We start from the raw sequence: 20,711 nt of genomic DNA, 5'->3' as shown, positions 1-20,711 counted from the left end.
CATGAGGCATAAGAAATTAAGCCAATCAGAGTCCTTTATTTTATAGAAAGGAAGGAAATAAAGGACTTCGATTGGCACATTTTTTTATGCATTACGTGTTATGCGTTATGCAAGAGTCTGTGCTCCCCGTTTTAGTCGGTACGTTACTGAAGCTACATTGGACGCGCATGCGTCAGAAATCCGGCCCGTCTAACAACACTGGGAAGAGTGGGAGGCAGGAGCCATTAAACAAGAAGAAGAATCATAAGTAGACTGAAATAAACACATTGTAAGTAATAAGTGAAAATAAGGGAGCTAATTATACATAAAGTACTAAAAAAGAGTTTTGTGAAATGTTAAAAAATTTCAATACTTATTATCTTATAGAAACTCATTGAATAAAGTTTTTATTTATAGCTTTCTCTGACGAAACTTAACTTTTATAATGGGTATCCCTGGTCTGACAACGTATATATCAAATGATTCAGAGCGTTATCTCGAATATTACGCTCTACACGACAGTTATTTAGTAATTGATGGCAACAGTGTGTGTTGTCAATTGTATACTTGGTATGCAAGATGCAATTGTGCTTTTGGTGGTGATTATGACAAGTATGCACAATGTGTGAGGGATTTTTTCGATAATCTCCTAAGATGCAACGTCACTCCACTTGTTTTGATTGATGGTGGCTGCGAAGACAAGAAGCTGAAGACAGTTATATCTCGAACTAAACAGAAGATTGAGATTGCATCAAATTATACTTTATCTTCTCAACATCGGACCAAATTTCTTCCTCTACTTATGAGAGAGGTCTTCAAAGATATCATGAAAGAAAAAGGCATCAGATATGCGCAGTGTATATTTGAAGCAGACAATACCATAGCTGCGATAGCACGCATTCTCAATTGTCCTGTATTGAGTTACGATTCTGACTTCTATATTTATGGATCGTTATACATACCATTCAATACATTGGAAACTGACATAGTGCCTAATCCGACAGGCAGGGGTTACATAAAACGCTGTAAAATTTATTATGTTGATAAACTTTTCCGGGTTTATTATGGATTAAATCAGTCTTTATTGCCCTTAGCAGCAGTATTATTAGGAAATGATTATGTGAAGCAGCATATGTTTAAAAACTTCTTCCGTCATCTGCCACGATCAGGAAGGAGGAGGTACAACAATGAACAACAACGGCGTATAGACATGACATTTGATTGGCTACGAAGTCGCAGTTTAAATGAAGCTGTTATAGGGATACTAAGAAGATTACGAAAACAAGAACGTAAACATGTTTTAAATACAATAGAAACGGTAATAAATAGTTATATCAATGCACCATTGAGTGTGTTATATACGCTAAATATTCCTGCAGAAATCTTTTCGAGAGCAAATATGCAGAATATGTCCAAGATTTATAAGTTTGAAGGTGATATACATAATTTGACATTTATTGACGAAAGGATAAATGATTCTGAGCTGAGTGATTGGGAGGAAATTGAAGACAGAGAAATAGCAAACATACTTGAAGAAAAGAAGTTGATTTCTAATGAGTCTTTGGTTGACAATTTACCTCAGTGGTTTATTAACGAATTTAAACAAAGTAGATTTCCTTCCTATTTTATAGATTTAATAATAAGGAAGTTGTATGTTTGTCCTACACAAATTGAAGATTCTTTCTGCGTTTCATCTATTGTTGTAAGTTTAAAAATTATAGGTGTTATTTATGGATTACTGATATCAGGAGTTCAGGGAAGGAAGTCCAATATGGAATATATTACCAGAGACGAGAATAAGAAAATAAAGCGTTATCAATTGGAGTATAGCGACAATATACTTGGTTGTAAATTACCTCCTTTACTCAATTTAAGAGAAGTATCCATTGTCATCAGAAGAGAAATTTTAAATACCACTTTGACAATCTTCAATGCAAAATATATAAATGAAATTCCATCAATTTGGATGTTATATATTGCAACCATAAAGTATTGGATTGATCAAAAAGAGGAACCGTCTAAATTCAATTGTCATGTATACTCTTTATTATTTGCTTTGTTATTTAACATAATAGATTGTAATATAGGCTTTTATAGAATCTTAAACAAATTCTATCAGAGATTTAATAGAACTGTGGACAATATTCGACACGAAAGAAGAATGGGAAATTATCAACCACAGTATTCAACTGATGCTACACTTGCAGATGCCATTCGCGAAGTTGATGCTAACGACTGCTTAATTACAGCTGCATTCTTTATATCTAATTTTGAAATAGATCAGAAACTGCATTTGCAACCGAAAAAATTTAATATCACAATTGTTCATGGTTTTGCAGAGTTTCAAAATTGCTTGAGACATAGCATGAACTTAAATGCATTATTGGGATATCCTTATGAACCAACCAGAGTTGCTAGTATGTTCAATGGTACATTATTGTATAATTTATGTAGCAATTTTAAAAAACGTGACAATGTTGAAGCTTATATTAATTTAATTTTGCAAGATTCCCCGAGTTTGTCGCGTCTATTTAACATACTTTTATTAAAAGTCAAACCTTTGTTTAATACTGCACTAGAAAATAAAGCCGATAAATATAAGAAGCAAAAAGTAAGAAGATATGAAAAAAAGAAATGTACTTCACATGAAGAAAATCATGAAGAAGAAAATCCGCCACAAGAAAGCACCAGCGAAGAATTTTACGATGTAAACAATTCATTTTCTATACTTGGTACCACACAGCATTAGGCCTTTTATTGTATTACAATTAAATTGCATAATTGCGTCTCTACCATTTATATATTTCATAAATTTATATCATTTCTTTATATATATATTATTTTTACACATACAAATATATATATATATATAAAATGTCATGTCATATAGAATGTATATAAAAATATGTCTAAAAAAATAGATCAGAAAAAATCTGAATCCTCGCTGCTATCAGTTTCATCGTTCTTAGAGGAATTTATATACTTGTTTTGTTTCTGATGTGATAGCGATCTTTTGGTACTTAATTTTTTTTTCTCTTATTAAGCAACTGATTATTCTAAATTAATAAAAGGATCTTTATTGGTTGACTGCACTTTGTTGCATGAAAAATAAAAAAGTTGACGTAAAAGAACTTGACGTATTGTATTACGTTTTTGTACATTTCCCAGAATGCGCTGATCGCTGTTTTAACAGCATTAGCCTCTTCTCGTAAAGTTGGTATACAATATTGGTCATCTCCATATTTAGCGATCAGTCCAACGCAAACAGCATACTTCAGTTTTTCTTGTAATTCTTGCTCGAGAGTTTCTAAATCGGTTTCAACTGGATAATGTCTCTGTATATGATCTCTTAAATTTTTTAATTTAACAAACAATTGACGTTTTTGTAATTCTTTTATGGCTGTACGTAACATCTGCGGCGTTATCGAGATCACTTCCATCTGAATACAAAATAAGCTTTGTTAGAATATTTTATTCTAATCGAACATACATGAACAAAATAAAATAAGGAAAAATATTATATCTATGTATATATACTTCCATTACAATAAAATATGTATTAAAATAAATCAATCAATATTTATAATAAAAAGATATAAATAAGATTTATAATAAAATTGTCTTGTAAAGAAATATCTTCTTAGTGAAATTTTTGAAAAAACGTCTAAGAATTTATTGTTGACGTGTGTATATATCATTAAGCAAATAAAATTTTGTAATATTTGAACTTACAACTTTTAATTTATATTATTAATAGCATTGATTTGATAACTCTGTTATTTTGACATTTTGTTTTGGATGTAACTGACATTTTTCATAATACATATGTATACATTTATTTCGTTGTTTTACCATGATGGAATTAGATCATGATGTCTAATTCCACTATGGTTTTTACTTTTGAATTATTATATATATATATACGAAGCTATTTTATTTGTAAAAAATAATACATATCTATTTAGAGAGAATTAAAGCAAATTTAGAAAAATATTGTATAATGTAAACTTTATATGTGTGTGTGAATATTTTATTTATTTATTACCCAAAATGAATGACATCAGTCATAAACAAATAAAATATGCATATAATGCAACATTTAAGAGAAATATGCATATTCAAAAGTTCACATAAAGATAATAAAGCTGGAAACACAATAGCACAGGCAACAGAGAATAACGAGCCGTCCAATCAGAGCTTTGGAGTATAAGTTCGATATTATATCTCAGAGCTCTGATTGGACGGCTCGTTATTCCTTGTTGCCAGTGCCTATTGCCTGTGTCTATTGTGTTTCCAGCTTGAGTCCAAGTTTCATGTTGCATTAATAAAGGTTATTCTTATTTTTTTTTCATAAAATTGTAAAAGAATAGAAGTTAGTGGCTGATATGTTCCTCTTGCATTTATAAATATATTATTAACTATATATGTACATATGTCAAAAAGGAATTTTTTGTCCATAATATTATATTTAGTATATAAAAAAAAAAATAAGTAGAATATTTTTAAAATTTTTACCAAATTATAAGTATAAAAAAAAAATTAGTTAATTTATTAACTTATTGTGACAAATTATGACTAAAATAATAGCTATTCCACTCTTTAATAGAGTAATTTTTTAGTTATATTATACAAATTTGTAAGCGTAATTTGTAGTTTGTATTTTAATACATTTTCTTTTGTGTATATAATATTAGTGGTATTAATTTTAGCAAATGTAGATTAAGAATATACATTAAGAAAAGCTTTACCTCTTTCTCTTCACAATTCAAGAACAATCAATTAAGTTGTATAACATCGAAAAATGTGTATAAACAATAACCAAAATTGTTAACATACAATTAAAAAGTATCAATATTATAAATTAATCTATCTAAATGCTTCTTTTTGACAAATTATATATATATTTATACAATTTATATATTTATATATTATATACTTTGATATATTAAAATTTTTTTAATAATATGTTCACACATAATTTATAACAAGAAATTCCATATTTCTAATATATACAAAATTATAGATAGCTGTATGCATAGAATGGTTTATAGTTTATATATATTAAACTATACTATTTTATTGAATTTAAAATTTTCAAAAATTACATAAATATGTTTATTGATTAAAAAAAATTACGTCCGGTGAAATATCAAGCGAATTGGATAGATTCTTTTACACGCACACACACACACACACACACACACACAAAAATCTGATACTATTGCTATATCGAAATATCACATGACAAGCTTAGCAGTAAATGAAATATAAAATGTCATAAGCTTTCTATATCGGAGTTTTTAAAGAAAATTTTTATCAATATTATAAAGAACATTTTGATGCAAATTATTCGATAATGATAATAAAGTTAATCGATTTACAAATACGAATAAGACAGCTTAATATAGATTATTTGAGATCACACCAGAATCAAATTACAACATGATATTATATATTAATACAGATTTAAATATAGCGGGATTTATAATAAATTAGCTGTAAAAGTGACATCTGAATATTTTACAATTATGTGATTATATTACAATTTGGTACTGGCTGGTTGCAATAAAAATTATACTAATTATATATATATTTATATATAATTCGAGAACTTATAATTCTTCCAGTAAGGCTTATATACAATATAGATTGTAACTTCCTGGACTTAAATTTTCTTATATTTCTGCATCTATATAACAAAATACCATTGCACGGGATGTGTAACACATGTAGAACTCTTAATATATGTATATATTTTTTTTCTCTTAATATTTTATATTTCTATATTAATGGGAATGTTTCACGTATATTGTGTTTTGAAATAAAAATTATATTATTTTTTTTTTATACTTTCGTAAAACGATTCATTCCACCGTGATCATAAGATACCGACACCACGCTGCAAGAATTTTAGAAGATAGGAAAACAAGTGATACATACAATTCAAATACAGTGTGACAAAAGATAAAGAAAGAACAATCTTATTAAAATCCTTCAATCTTTAGTTGGATCATTATGCCATATGTTTAAAAAATATTGCACGGAAAAAACGATAACAATAATAAGTATAGTATCCACAAAACTCTTGAACATATTTATGTTGTGATGCTGTTCACCAGATTCTCTTTGCTTTCTTACAACTTGTTCTACAATCTGCTGTATACGATTCAATTTCTCACCATGTTCTATCATTTGATGCTCAACTTGTTTCATTATGTCAATTAATTATATATATATATACAAACTCAAACATTATAATGTTTAAATTTTGTAATAATTATTATGTAGTTAATAATTAATAACATTTACATTTTAATGTTCTTACCTAGTAGTTGAACGTTTTCTTTTTCCTAATGATTGACTAGAATCGGTATGTGCTTCGGCAGATGAACTTCCAGAATCATGAGCCTCTGTTAAAGGCATATTATTTGATAGCTGCCTCTTAGAAGATTTGAGCACCGATAAGGAGGAACGTGATTCAGCTTGTAACAATGGAATCTGCAATGATTTGTAATCTAGATGATTAATCAATTAAATATATATGAATGATGGTCTCTTAAGCTTGAAATCTAATCTTAGAAATCTTTTTAATTCATTTTTTAAACTGTCTTGTTTTTTTTTTGTTAGGAATTGTACTCAAACTAATTGATAAAATGCTTTCTAGATTAGTGAGCATATATGTTAATTAAAGCACAAATAGCAAATACATGTATGCATGTATGTTCAAAATTAAAAAAATTTTAATGTGGAAAATTATATATTATATTAAATATAAATTTTTATTATAATTTTTTATTAGATATATATTTGAAACTTACTTTGAATATGTAATAATTTTAAATTTATATAGTTTATATTAATCATAAAATAGAATTTTAGGACCAATAAATGATTACGCAAAAATAATGTTACTTTGATTAATAAATAGAAATAATCTAGAATAGAATAATAAATAGAATAACCTAATTAATACTAATACCAATGTAAATTACAAGTCAAGCAAAACAAGTTTATTAAAAATATCAAAGCTGTATACAATCTAGTTAAATCCATTAATAGCAAATAGAATAAAACTGTATAACATGCAGTTGTTCAATAGTACTGCCGGAAAAAGAATAGAATAGACACATAAAGCGGTTAATTATTACTTATATAAATGTGTACAAATATTAAAACAGCATGCATAGTGTAAACTACATCTTACATCGCTGTACCTGTGATTGGGGATCAGTAGAAACAATACTACCAGTACGCATAATAGGTGTTTTATGCCTGGTCTTTGTGCGCACTACATAATTTTCTTCATATTGTACTACATCGTTTCTTGGATCCCATGGTCTTATATCAGCATGTCGATAAACCCAATTTCCAGTTATAATATCCTAATCAGGAAAAGTTGGAAATCAGGAAAAGTTGGAAATTACTTTGCAATTTAAATATTAATTTAAATATTAATATCCAATAAATATTTGAGAATGTATAAACATAAACATTAAATATGAAAATGATGTATATCGTACTTGAACGAAGTATTTTGGAATCCATTCTTGTCCTAGACTCTTTCGCTCTTTAGCGCGTTCTCTTTGTGCTTCCTCGAGTCGAGTTTTAGCATCAGTAGCGGCAACCTGGTCGTCCCTATTAATAGCTTGTGTAACAGCCAACCACAATTTTTCACTTTCCCATGTTCCCTGATGTTCCAAAGGAACAGTATATTTTTTCAATCTTTTTTTACGTATTTCCGGAGTAGGATTGAAGAAAATGTTTTCTTGCTGTAAAATCAAACATGACGTTAATAGTTATCTAAAATTATCAATTAAGATTTAAGTTTACTTTACCCCTGTCCGTTTGTCCGTTATTAATATTAATCCATCCCAGTATCCCATAATAGTAGCCAACGTTTCCTTTCCTAGGCGTATTCGTCCCACAACTTGATTCATTAATTCCGCACCGCCAAGAAACGGCTAAAAATATATATATTATTGTAACATTTTTTATTATATTAACATTATTTTTAGTTAAATTAATATAATTAAACCTTATTATAACATAAAAGATAAATTAAGACTTTATTATACTTTTAAAATAAATCGCAATTTTATTAATAATATTGATAATTGTGCAAAAAAAAAACTAACTATATTATGTATATTACTTTAAGTTTAAATTCTAATTCTGTGTGATAGCCGGTCTTCTCGCATATTATGTTCACTTTTCCACCGAGTTCCATAGATAATGTCCCCATAAGAATGCCTTTGCAATGTGCATAAGGAATTGTCATTGTATAATCTTCGCCTCTCGGCAACATCGTCAATACAGCGATACCATCCAAAACTGCAGAGGTCGAATTTCCTGTAAGACATGTATATTATAAATAATGTTATCACTATGTATACCGGCTAGAAGTATATATCAATATTACTATAGTCTATAATTCAGGCCTGGTAAGGGGATTCTCTAAATGTCTTATCAATGATTGTCGCTATCGTTAACTAGCGATAGCCAATGGGGGTACAATCCTGGGAGAAAGAGCAGCTCTCATTGGCTGTCGTTAGTTAATGATAACGACAATTATCGATAAAAAGTTTAGAGAATCCCGCAACTAGAGTCGAGTTGCACATTTCGACCGATTTTACCTATCGTCATTCCCACTCCTTTTGTTTCATGGCATTTAAACCGCGCGCGGAGATATAAAACGTTCGAACTCAGGGATGATATTAGCACACGCACACATACTAATTTTATTTTATTGATTTATTTATTAAAAATTACTTTTTAAATATTTTTTTCAGTATGCAAACTTAATTTACATACGCGTTCTACTTTAAAGTGTTATTTTTTAGTTTCTAACATAATAATAATAATAATTTTTAAACAGTGAATGTAGGGCAATATATTTTAAAGTCCCATAGCCCTATAGTGTCCTGTGTGTGTATGAATTACGGCTAATATCATCTCTAAATTCGAGCGTCTTGTATCTCCGCGCGCGGTCTAAATGCCATGAAACAAAACGTGTGAGGATGACGATAGGCAAAATCAGTCGAAATGTGTAACTCGGCTCCAGGCCTGGACTCTATATTAAACAAATTACCATAAAATTTAGATTTTGCAATGATCGTAGCGCTGATAGTAAATCCATCTTGACGATTTGTCACATAAAATCCTGAGATAGGTGGATGATGTGATAACTAGCAAGAAAGTTTTAGATATATTTGTTAATACCAAACACGGTATTTTTTCATAAAAAAATAGTGAATAATTAGCTACACACACACGCGCGCGCGCGCGCGCACACATACACGCACACACACACACACGAAATCTAATTTAATTAATCAATAATTAATTTACTATCTTCTGGATCATACTTGTTCGGCTAAATAGAATGTTCTTGAACCATTAGGATGTTGCCAATAACAGCGGAATGTTTCGCCCAAAAGCGGATTGTATGGCTTTTTCAAGCCTTGTGGTTTTTTGTAAAATCCCGATAAATACCATTTCACTACGGCTTTCATACGTGTAAATGCATCATCTTCCAATACTGCTCTGTAAAATGAAATAAAATTTAGAAATCATATTTCTTTATTGCATGTGTTAAGAAAATCATAATGTACTAATATATTATATTAGTACGTTTTACTAACTGGGACAATAAATCGGCGTGATAATACGAATCGGCCAGTTTTTCCAAAAATGACCGTGATTCCAGAATGAAAGTCGGCAATACAACTTTAGACAGATCCATGCCAGGACGAACTTGTTTCATTAAGAACCATATCAAAGACTTTTGTTCTTCTTGCAGTTCTGTAACGACTTCACCGGCCTATTAATTAATAACAGTATAGTAACTACACGAAATAAATGCAGTATAAAATTATATATTCATGATAAATCGAAGTAATTCAGAAAAACTTTTATAAAAAACAAAGTTCTATGAATTGTAAATATTTCATTATAAATATGTATTCTAATTAAGAATTGTACTGTGCGGAGTTACTGCTTACCGTTCCAAGAATTTCATTTTCATTAGCTACGTATGGTGTTTCGGTGATTGGCTCCGATTGATCTTCTTTGGCTGATGCTTCAGATTCACTGTCCGAGGCACTGATTTCAGCATCAGCTACTACTCCATTCTCCGGCTGACTAATATCGTCCAGGTCTGTATGCGAGGGGTACACAGGATCTAGCGTTACTACTTGACGGGTATCATACTCTAAGACACGTATAGAAGGAACAGTCATGCGACGTGCTGGGAAAACTGGTGGATGAGATGCAGGAGCAAAACATGAAGATCCAGACGGTTTAGTATCACCATCTAGTTCTTCATTAGGGGTCGGAGACGTAATGTTTTCTTGATCTGTGCCAGGTGTGGGAGATCGATCAAGTAAACATTTTTCGCAATATGCAACTGCGTGACAAAGATGTTGAAACATTGGAGTAGGTGAGGGACAAATGCTTCTATCGCAAGTTACAGCGGGTGAGAGTGATTGTGGATGAGATAACAAACATCTTTGAGGGGTCGTAGGTGTTCTTGGAGCATAGCGACTTAAATATACTGTTAATGCAAAAAGCAGGATAACAGACAAATAAAAAAAGAAAAATAACAACGATTATTATTATTGTAGTTAGTAAATTTAAATGCATATATATATATTTAAGATTAAATAAATTAATCATAGTTAGTTTTTACAAAATTTTAATATCTTAAAATTTGAACACACAGAAATATAAAAATATTCCTGCATTGACTATTTCAATATAAATCTGTCCAAACTTGAATGCTATTATAATGTTCATACTAATTAGTTCAACTGTGGTCTGACACTTAATATTTAAAATTAAAATAATAGTAAAATATGACCAGCTGCAAATCGTCATTAAAGAAATTATCATCAATTCACATCAATTTAGTTATTAAAGTCCATTGAATAATAAAGTTAGTTGGAATGATACTTTTATATAAAAATAATTTTTTAAAGGTTACATTAAACTCATGCAACACTGCACAAATGAATGTTATTCATTATTATGAACTATTTTTGTATAGTAATATAAATAAAATTTATATGGATCAAAAATTTGAAATTAATTTTTATATTATATATAACTTCAAATTTTTGATCCATATAAATTTTATATACGTACATATAACATACATATATAACAAAAAATATTATAAGTTATTAAAATATTGAATTAAAAATCTTTTCACGCGATTTTTGTGTGGTTATATAAAATTTATACCAGAAAAATAATTTAAAATTAATTACTTTCATCAATAGAAGTGTAAATTGATAAATCGCTATGCATTATTCACAGATTTTACTTTTTGTACAACATACTTTTCTAATTATATTAAATGCCTTTATAAATCCAATTCTCTATTTATTTACTATTCTATCAACAAAATCGATTGCTTATTCTTTTGTTTTATAAAAAAATTTCGATATATATCTAATAAATGTAATTTTACATTTATTATACAACTTTATATTTTAGTTATGAATTAATCAAAATAATTTGAATGTTGTATGTACATCAATCATCCACTACAAGATATAATCATGCATAAAAATTTATATTATATATACGGGGTGTTTTCAAATTCGCGCCCGCGAAGTACAAGACGTGATACTTTATGCTAAAACAAACACCTTTTTCCTTTAACAAAATTGTGTCCGATAAATAATTTTTGCACTTATTTGTTGACTTCAATCTGCTCTCCTGCAAAAACTACTTATTGGACGCAATTTCGATAAAGGAAAAAGTTGTTTTTTGTGCTAAAACGAACAACTTTTCCTGTAGTAAAATTATATTCGATAAATAATTTTTGCGTTTACTCGTACGACTTCAACCTGCTCTCCTGCAAAAACTACTTGTCAGACGCAATTTTGCAAAAGGAAAAAATTGTTTCTTTTAGCGTAAAGTATGACGTCTTGTACTTCATGCAGGCGCAAATTTGAAAATACCCTGTATATATACATACATATATATATATATTTTTTTTTATATATAGACACACACACATACGTGCGCGCGAGGTGTTCTTAGAATAACTACTTTTTTATAATAAGATTTCTTTTTAAGTATTAACAATGAGGCAATAATAATTTATAAAGAAATAAATGATAAAGATCAAGAATATTTATACTACAAAAGAATTGATCTCAAATTAGTTACTTCATGGATGAAAAACATGCAGAAAATTTAGAAAACCCTATATATATGCTATTATATTATTAGAAATTACATTCCTTAAGTTTCGTTAAACGCGAGATATTTCATTTTTATTATAAATTATATTTAAATATTGCAAGAGTAGGAAGCTATGTCAATGATACTGACCATGATCGTCAAAGTGCTTTTCATAATCAGCCTCGCTCCATTGAGTTTCATGAGTGGTGGTTGCATCGTGTGGTAAAGGACGCGGTAATGCGCTTGTCGAGCGTACTATTAACGAAGAACAACGTAACGACAATTCAAGTGCGTCCAACCAACATTTGCCTGCCGCTTGAGATGGTGCTCGAAAGATTAAGTAAGATGTTGGTAAAGGTTGTACTACAGCACCTGAAAAATATTTATTTGTTTGCAATTGTAAAATTGTGCTAGTACATATATACACATTATATTACATATATGTCTATAATCCCATCATTAGAGGGAGGAACATAAGAACTTCCACAAAATGTTAACATTCCGGTTATTACTTATAGAAGTTTAAAAAAATCACAGAATTTAAGACTGATAGGTGAGAACCAATCACGCCCAGTTACATACACATATATCATTATTATATCTAAAGATTAGATTATAGGTGTTATCTATTAATATATTGCAAAAAAATTGCTACACAAAAGCAGTATATGTATATAATGATAGAGTAATGTATATAATGATAGAGATATATACCAATAGCTTCTTTTTCTGGTCCTCGAGGAGCCCATATAGATTGCTCCAACGGATGAAATAATTTAAAACAAAATCCATCTTTTTTACTCGGACGTTCTATAACTTGACATGTATTGAGTAGTACCGTTCCAACCCAATGATTACTCTGTAATAAATATCGCAGATACAATAAGGTTGAAAAAAAGAGTTGAAAAGAAAAAAGAAATGCAAATACAAACCTTCGTTTTTGGACTTTTGTACAGCAGCAATAATCCAGGTTTCAGAATACACCATAACTTGGTCCAACTTTTCAATGTACCGCGAACTTTTAACCAATCACTCATAACAATAACGGTTGGATCTTTGAAAGAACTTAAAAGTTCATCGGCTACTCTTTTCTTTTCCATTCGATAATTCTTTCTTTGAGCCTTATACGATTCCTTTCGGGTTAATTTGCAAGAATCTAACGACTAAAAATATATTATAAAAATATTATTCATTAAAAATACAAGTTCAAATTAAAGTAGATTATATCTTATCGTATTTCAATGAAAATAAAGTAAAAAATAGAGTTGTAGAAATAAATAAAAGAATAAATTATTTTTACTGATTTTTTACACGATTTAAAAAAATATTCCTGAATAAAAGTCACGCATCAAATTTGTAATCTTTTGCCAATGAAACTTGCAGTCAACTTTTGCAAAAATTTATTTCTGAGAGCTTTCTAGCTTTAATAAACAAAGAAATTGAACCTCAAGAATAGAGATTTATTTACCTTGTCTGATGAATTATCCATTTTTTGACTACCTTCGCCCATACCAGAGATCCCTATAACATACATAATTTTGAATTATCTGTTTATAATTATACTTTGTACAGTCGTAATTAGGCGAATTAGAGTGTGCCGAAATAGAATGTGTACGTAGAGTTTATTCCCAAAAAATTTTTAATTTTAATAAATTAAATTCATTTTTATAATATATTATTTTTAATATACCGTATACACAGTGTGTATTATATAAATATTTTAATACAGTGCATACATTATGATAAGTACTACTTTAGTTCATTAATAATCTGATCTGGATATTTAAAAATAAGATTATATTATATTAATTTTTATACATGATATATCTGGTATATTATTTGCATAATTATTTTATTAATATACACTTATTTACAGATATATATTTTAACAAATAAACAAGCCCATAATTTTTATTATAAAATTAAACTTAATAATTTAAAAATAAAGAATAAGACAAAATCAAGTGTAGCATTTTTAGATAAAAATAATGCATATATATATATATATACTTAAAGATTATTAAAATAATTAAAGAAATCACACTCTTTGTAATAAAACAATGCAAATATGTACAAATATGTTATTCCATATTTGTCTTATATACATGCATGGAATTCTATATATTCATCTAATTCTAGTTAAAATAGAATCTAATATAAAGTTACACAGATATTAGTTTTTCTACACCATAAACTAAACAAATCAAGACAATCTATTTAATTAAAAAATTTCAGTTCATAATAATTATAAAATTTACAAAACATGTATTTCACAAAAAAGAAATATAAAGTAATAATATTCAACAATATGTAATAGGGTAGGGCGGGGCTATTCTGTCAATTTCAACTTTAAAGTAATACAAAAATTTACGATAGCAAATAATATCTCTTTGCAGTGATGTGCTTATAATTATACAATCATAATTGCTCCTTGAGGGCACACAAGTACAACTTTTAAATAATCAACAAGTTTTGTTCAGAAATATAAACATTATCGCGAGAAATGGACGAAAAAGCCCCGCTACCCTAATAAAATTTATTATCTTGATTTGTGTGTTTTACGAGTTTATTATATAAATAAATTATATTTATACAATACATATATATTAAGTTATTTATTCTTACTATTTAAACAAGCAGTATTTATTTACTGATTCGATGTATATACATTTATGATTTTTAAATCGTATATAGTACAAAAATCAATTTTCGAAAAATTATTATTATATTAAATCGTATCTATTATGCTAATATATGCATAAGATATAGAATGTTTTGCAAGATTTGCATCAAATCTTGCTAATACGTTTTAATAATTTTTTTATTTTAAATTAAATTAAATTTTTATTTTTGGAATTTAGATTGTGTGCAATCTAGTTACAGATTTAAATATAATTATTAAAATATAAAAAATTTTGATGTATCAATTTTCGAAGCTGCAAGACAATTAGATATTATTGTAACAAAATACATGCTTAAAAGAAAATATTCACTACTTTACAAAGAGATATTTAATATTAAAAATTAAATTTTAAGACACATGCAATATGCCAGATTTCTACTAAAAAATAAGTATCATCTACCAATCCAAAAAAGATAATTAAATTTTACGCAAACTTTATAAAACAGTTCAATACAATGCGACGTAACATTTGTATTATCGAGTTGTTACTCTGAGTTATATAATCAGGTCAATGCATATGTATGTTCTTTTTTTTGTATTGCTATATTAATTACATAAACATTTTTTGCGTATCTGAAGCTTACCTTACAAGCATCATGTAAAGTGCAGACGATAAGCATTAAATGACATTACTATACAGTTTACAATTCGCAAAGAAAATTGCATTGAAACGAGACGCAAACACAAACGTTAAGAAAGAGCAATATAAGCCATACATAATTTCAGAATTTTTCTAGCATATATGCATCCATTATATTGCAAAAATAAAAGCCTATAATATTAATCAAGTTTGGAAAGCTGCTTGTAACTGTTCAGAGTTATTCCAAACTATAGCAATGATGTATTACTTTCGAAAATATTTCTTGATTTATACCTGGAGAAACTGGAGGTGCACCGGCTGTAATATTTATGCTTGTTGCAAGGGACTCAGTTGATGGAAGTTTAGGTAATGGTGTAGACTGTGCTTGGATGCTGCTTCTTCGAAGTTGTCGATCCGCTGGTTCTACATATTTAGCACTCATTCAATTGCACTCAATATTTATTATCACATCTTACGTCACATTAAAATCGTGACTCGAAGAGCTATTCAATGATTAGTCAACGGTATAGACAGCCAGAATTTATATTTTCTACGTTACAAATAGATAATATTAACAATAATATTATTACATGTGTAATAATAAAAATGATGTCCTATTATTATCCTATATGTGATGGCGAGATGATAGTTGCAAAAACACGCGATTAATCTGCAGTTAAATGAGAGATATTGCTTGCATGTTTGTCTACCTTGTTGCATATATGTATACAAAAGAAGAAAAAAGATATGCATGCTTAATTTATATTATACATGCGCAATTGAGAACGTGCTTCATATTGCTCCATGCAGCCAAGCAAATTACATACCGAATATTTACAAAAAAAGAATTAAATATTATTCTCAAAGTAACATAATCAATAATACATAATAATTCAATAAATGTTTCAAGAAATATTAGTGTACGTAAATTATTATTAATAAAGTAGTTTAGACATATTTGCAGATCTTGTATAAACATAATTTCCACACTACGTTTTTTTTTCTGTTATTTTATATCTGTGTATCGTGTTTTGTAACAAAACGATAATGTTTAATAAAGAGACTCATTGTGTGAAAAATGTTATCCAGAACACCAACTGAACTTTGCATTTCATTCAAGGGCTTATAGTAGTCAATGTAAAGTCACACAGTGTCCTGATTGTATTGTATATGGTAGAACAAAACCAGTATAGAAAAGTGGGTAAAGAAGGAGTTATTATCCACAACTAACTACAGTGCTTATAACAGAGTAGGGATTCCTACTATAATATGAGAAATGGTTTGTTACACTCTCAAGTATTGATTTCCATTTTTCCGGACGTGCTACAGTATGTATTTCATTCATATTAATAAGCTACTATAAGTGTACATCTGATATATCATTGCCAGGATTACTAAGCATTTCACATATGAAATCTGTTGCAAAAGGGAGACACGCAAACAATATATAAATATTATTTTAATAAAACTGTTATGTTATACTAAATGTATGTATTACATGTGTCACATGTGTTAAAGAGAGATATTGAAAGTATTAAATATATATTACTTTCATTTTTCCTCCTGAAAGACATTGTTGAATGTCTAAAATATTTTAGAAAAATGTGATTGTTAAGATTTAAAAAAAAATAAATGCATTTTAAAGAAAATTATACGTTTATAAATACTGAACTGTAACACATAAAAATAAATACTCTGACCTGTGTATATAAAGGTAGACATTATGTAAACACTAGAAATTGTATATAATTTGTGAGTGTTACATAAATCTATTGAATCTCAGATTACTAATAACAGGAAAGAGTTTTGCAAAAACATGCCATAATTACATCTATCTTAATTGATATAGTTCAGATGTCAATGACAAAGTTCTTACAATAAAATAGTATCATAAAGTTGATACATTTTTTTAGGAAATACACACATAATCTTTGTGTATATTTATATGTACATATGTACAATTATGAGGCTCTTTTAATTTCATATTTTTACGCTTTCCTATTTCATATTTTTAATATGAAATAATTTGTACAATTTTATATTTTTGTAAGTGTACTCAACAGCTGTTCTTAGTTTCACAATTTCCTTATGAGCTAATTATCAATAATTAAATCGTTACAATTAAATAACGAGTAAGACACATGAATAATCATTAACATCATTACAGTGTCTCGTAACAATCAAATTGTTTACATCTTGGCATCATTGAATATTTGACGTGTTCTTACTAAAATGTGAAAGCACAATACGTAATACAATAACAAGACATAAATAAAGTAACACTTACGACTGAGGGACCTGCTGACGTTTGGCGGTGTCATGGTCTTGTAGGTGTCCGCTGAACTTCCAACAGGTACAGAATGAGTCTCCGGCTGAAGACGATGCTCTCCACCAGGCACCACAATCGGTTGCGAGCTCATTGCAAAATTTAGGATCGACGATTCGTACGTCGTCAATTTTAACCTGACATAAAGACACGCGCTACATCCTTCCACGTCAAAGCTGACGAACGTAGTCCATCATAGCCCATCTAGCTAGACATGGCTAGACAGTTAATCGCCGTGGAGATGCTTGACACGCGTCGGAACACGGAAGAAATGCCGCGCGCACGAGACAGGCAGCAGTGCGTGTTTACGTTCGTCGTATTCACTGCTACGCGAAACGTGCGTCGCCACGTATTTCAACGATTGGCTGAAGACAGACGTGTCAATTCATCGTGGCAACGAATTAACGCGGTAATTAGCGCGCGTCGCAACGCGACGGAGAAACGTGGACGAGGCACATCGCGACTAACCACGACTAACCGGCGGCGCACGAGAGCCTTCAGCCTTCAGCGCTTCCGCTGCACGCTGCACGTCGTCGTTGGTCGTCGCCGATTGTTCCTCTCGGCCGATCTGGGCCGATCACTTCCGTGCGGATCGCCGCGCGCAACGAAGCCGGACGGGACACGATGTCGCGTACGGACGGCCGCGATCGCACACCATCGATCTACCCCGTGCGGTCCACTCGTTCTCACGGTTCACGTTTCCCGAAGCGCGTGCGAGAGAGTAGGAAAGCGCGAGAGAGCGAGAGAGACAGAACGGAGAGAGAGTGCGCGCGCGCGCGCACATGTGCAATTCCGATCGCGTCGCGACTGCAACTGACTGCAACGTCTGCAACTTGCTGCAATTACACCCGCAACGATCGCGGCAACGTGACGCGACCGACGCGAGCCAAGCTTGATGCTGGTAGGACGAGTAAGAAGCCGGGGAGGAAGGCAGGAAGCCTCGACTCTCGCTCATTGCATTTAACCGACGGTGTCGCTGCCGGCTGCGCATCGACAAAGAGGACACTTATACCTCGTCGTGTGACGCACGATGAGATCCAACGTGATCCTACTGTTGTACCATGTTCTATCGCCGACGGCGATGACTCTTTTTAAGTTCACGTTTCTCCGTGGATGAATCTCCGCTTCTCGTTCAGTTTAACGGACGGTCGAGCGCTCCGCTGGAATGTCCGGCATTTTTTTTTTTTTCTTTTCAAGGCGCAGCCGGCCGTGACCGATGACGTTTCGCGTATATATACATAGGCCCGATTGAATGGCTCTCGTTATCACGTTCCGCATCCTGCCGGTTGACCTCTTCTTTCTCTACTTTGAGAGGACTGATCGATCGTTGATACGTGTGAATTTTTAATAATCGCGGTCGCCACGCCCCACCCACGATCGTTCTAATATTAACTGACATATTCATCTTAATGCCCGTATCTCCGCCGACTCCGCCTCCGCCACTGCACGTTACATAGCGGCGTATCGTAATCTGAAAGAGATGCTAATTCTAGATTGATTAAAACCGGCGACCGGCACGGCGATCCGCAAACTAGCGCATCGTTAACCTCGACGTTCTGTAATGAAATTTTCTCCGATCTAACGAGGTTCGATTTTCCTAATTTGCTGAAAAAATTTACACGCGTATATAGTTACGAGCGTACTCCAAGTACTCGGAGCCATCTGGCTCCGAATTAAACGAATTAATTTCAGACCTTCCCGTTTTTCCCTCTCACCGTTCGCGTTATGCGCAGAATCGTGATGCAGCGAGAAACAGAAAAGGGAGAAGGAGAGAGGTGGGGGGGGGGGGCAGTAAGTCGATAACTCGGCGTCAATCTTGAACTTTATCGATACAATCTGCAAATTAGTCTACATAAATACACGAATTAAACAATCTGCGCACTTCCCTTTTTGCGATGTCGATCAATAAAGCTCGGTGGAGAAACGACGGCATTTCTTTGCATCGACTTTATTAATGTGTATATTTTCTTCGTACCTCCATTTTCTTTAATTCTAGAATCTTTACAAGCATTATAAAGCTATGTTGGCGCTGAAGATTCTTTGTGTTGATTTCTTGAGGTACTTTTAAAATAAAATGCTAATTTTCTTACAATAAATGTATTTGAATATAATATTGAATATGATATTGAATTTTATTTTATTTGTAGATATATACCTTGTTAAAATAAATAAATTGTAAAATGTAAAATATTATACTTACAAAAATTGTTTGAGAAATGTATTTTAAATTTCACACATTTAATAAACGTATATTTCTCTTCAATGGATTTCTAAGAGCGGTATTCTAATGGTAAATTGAATCATATGCTCGCACTACATTGTTAAAGACTTATACATAAACATATGAAGTATCTAAATGCAGTGGTACAATATAATCAAATTTGACAATGAAATAATACATGTATAGTTTGTTAAATAACAAGATAACATTATTAAGTAGTTAATCTTCGTTAAAAATATTTATATACTTTCGCATTTAATTAACTTTCTATAATTTCTACTATATAGCTACTTTAGTATGTACTAATCTTATAGCATAGAGTAATGCCTAGTTTATGCTTCGGTCTTAATTTTAGTCTTAAAAGTTGGCGACAAAGAATGCCATAAGATCGTTTATACTTTCCCAGTCTTAACCATAATCTTATAGTGTTTTTCATTGGCAAAACTAGTGTGCACTCAGTGCACATTAAAACTATTGTACACTATTCTAATCTAAATATAAAAATGAGATACCTCAATTGATAAAATGCCCAAAATTTATTTTATCAAATATCACAATAAAATGTATCGAATATTTCACGGTTTAATTCGTTCATATATATTTTTATTAAACGTATATCTTTACGATTTTTGTACAACGGCTTTAAAGTGTACTGAGTGCGCACTAGTTCTGCCAATAAAAAAACGCTATTATTCTTAGTCTCAAAGTTCCTATCTTTTAACTTTAGTCC

The 20,711-nt window shown here is 30.5% G+C and overlaps 3 protein-coding genes across 6 annotated transcripts in view; 1 reads left to right on the top strand and 2 right to left on the bottom strand.

Annotated features, from left to right (window-relative positions):
* The window catches only part of LOC108760010 (protein asteroid), a 7,164-nt gene extending 4,404 nt beyond the window's left edge, over positions 1-2,760 (top strand). The window contains exon 7 of the mRNA XM_018505779.1: positions 468-2,760. Within this exon, the coding sequence (XP_018361281.1) occupies positions 468-2,728 (2,261 nt within the window). The 3' untranslated portion in view covers positions 2,729-2,760. The remainder of the gene's footprint in view (positions 1-467) is intronic.
* A 102-nt stretch (positions 2,761-2,862) lies between these two features.
* LOC108759984 (uncharacterized) lies at positions 2,863-3,847 on the bottom strand. The gene is given in 4 exon segments (XM_083287353.1): positions 2,863-3,017; positions 3,020-3,035; positions 3,129-3,419; positions 3,712-3,847. Coding segments are annotated over 3 exon segments (423 nt in total). The 5' UTR covers positions 3,712-3,847; the 3' UTR covers positions 2,863-2,901.
* Positions 3,848-5,559: 1,712 nt separating this feature from the next.
* Positions 5,560-19,578, bottom strand: Orp8 (Oxysterol-binding protein-related protein 8). Of its 4 annotated transcripts, none has more exons than XM_018505775.1 (16): positions 17,722-19,578; positions 15,729-15,857; positions 13,640-13,692; positions 13,104-13,334; positions 12,886-13,030; positions 12,322-12,543; positions 9,981-10,531; positions 9,621-9,799; positions 9,345-9,522; positions 9,068-9,164; positions 8,132-8,328; positions 7,815-7,940; positions 7,500-7,748; positions 7,194-7,361; positions 6,304-6,477; positions 5,560-6,204 (listed from the first exon to the last, which is right to left on the bottom strand). In XM_018505775.1, exons 1-16 carry the CDS (start codon positions 17,852-17,854, stop codon positions 5,974-5,976), a joined length of 3,063 nt encoding a protein of 1,020 aa, XP_018361277.1. In that variant the 5' UTR covers positions 17,855-19,578; the 3' UTR covers positions 5,560-5,973. The 4 variants fall into 4 exon arrangements, with proteins under 4 accessions (XP_018361277.1, XP_018361278.1, XP_018361280.1 ...); XM_018505776.1 differs by having other exon boundaries at positions 5,563-6,204; positions 9,981-10,189; positions 17,722-19,573; XM_018505777.1 differs by having other exon boundaries at positions 5,564-6,204; positions 9,981-10,135; positions 17,722-18,748.
* Positions 19,579-20,711: the final 1,133 nt, after the last annotated feature.

This window comes from Trachymyrmex cornetzi, unplaced genomic scaffold (genome assembly GCF_001594075.2).
Source record: "Trachymyrmex cornetzi isolate Tcor2-1 unplaced genomic scaffold, Tcor1.1 scaffold210, whole genome shotgun sequence".
Classification (NCBI taxonomy): Eukaryota; Metazoa; Arthropoda; class Insecta; order Hymenoptera; family Formicidae; genus Trachymyrmex; species Trachymyrmex cornetzi.
This window is presented reverse-complemented; position numbering and strand designations above follow the sequence as displayed.

What these genes read in the sequence shown, in the direction of transcription:
- Orp8 (XM_018505775.1), bottom strand. Translation starts at nt 17,854, where the DNA reads ATGAGCTCGCAACCGATTGTGGTGCCTGGTGGAGAGCATCGTCTTCAG. An exon ending in CGTCAGCAGGTCCCTCAGTC is followed by an intron (nt 15,858 to 17,721) that starts GTAAGTGTTACT and finishes CTAAATATGTAG; the next exon opens with AACCAGCGGATCGACAACTT. An exon ending in TTCCAAAATACTTCGTTCAA is followed by an intron (nt 7,362 to 7,499) that starts GTACGATATACA and finishes TTTCCTGATTAG; the next exon opens with GATATTATAACTGGAAATTG.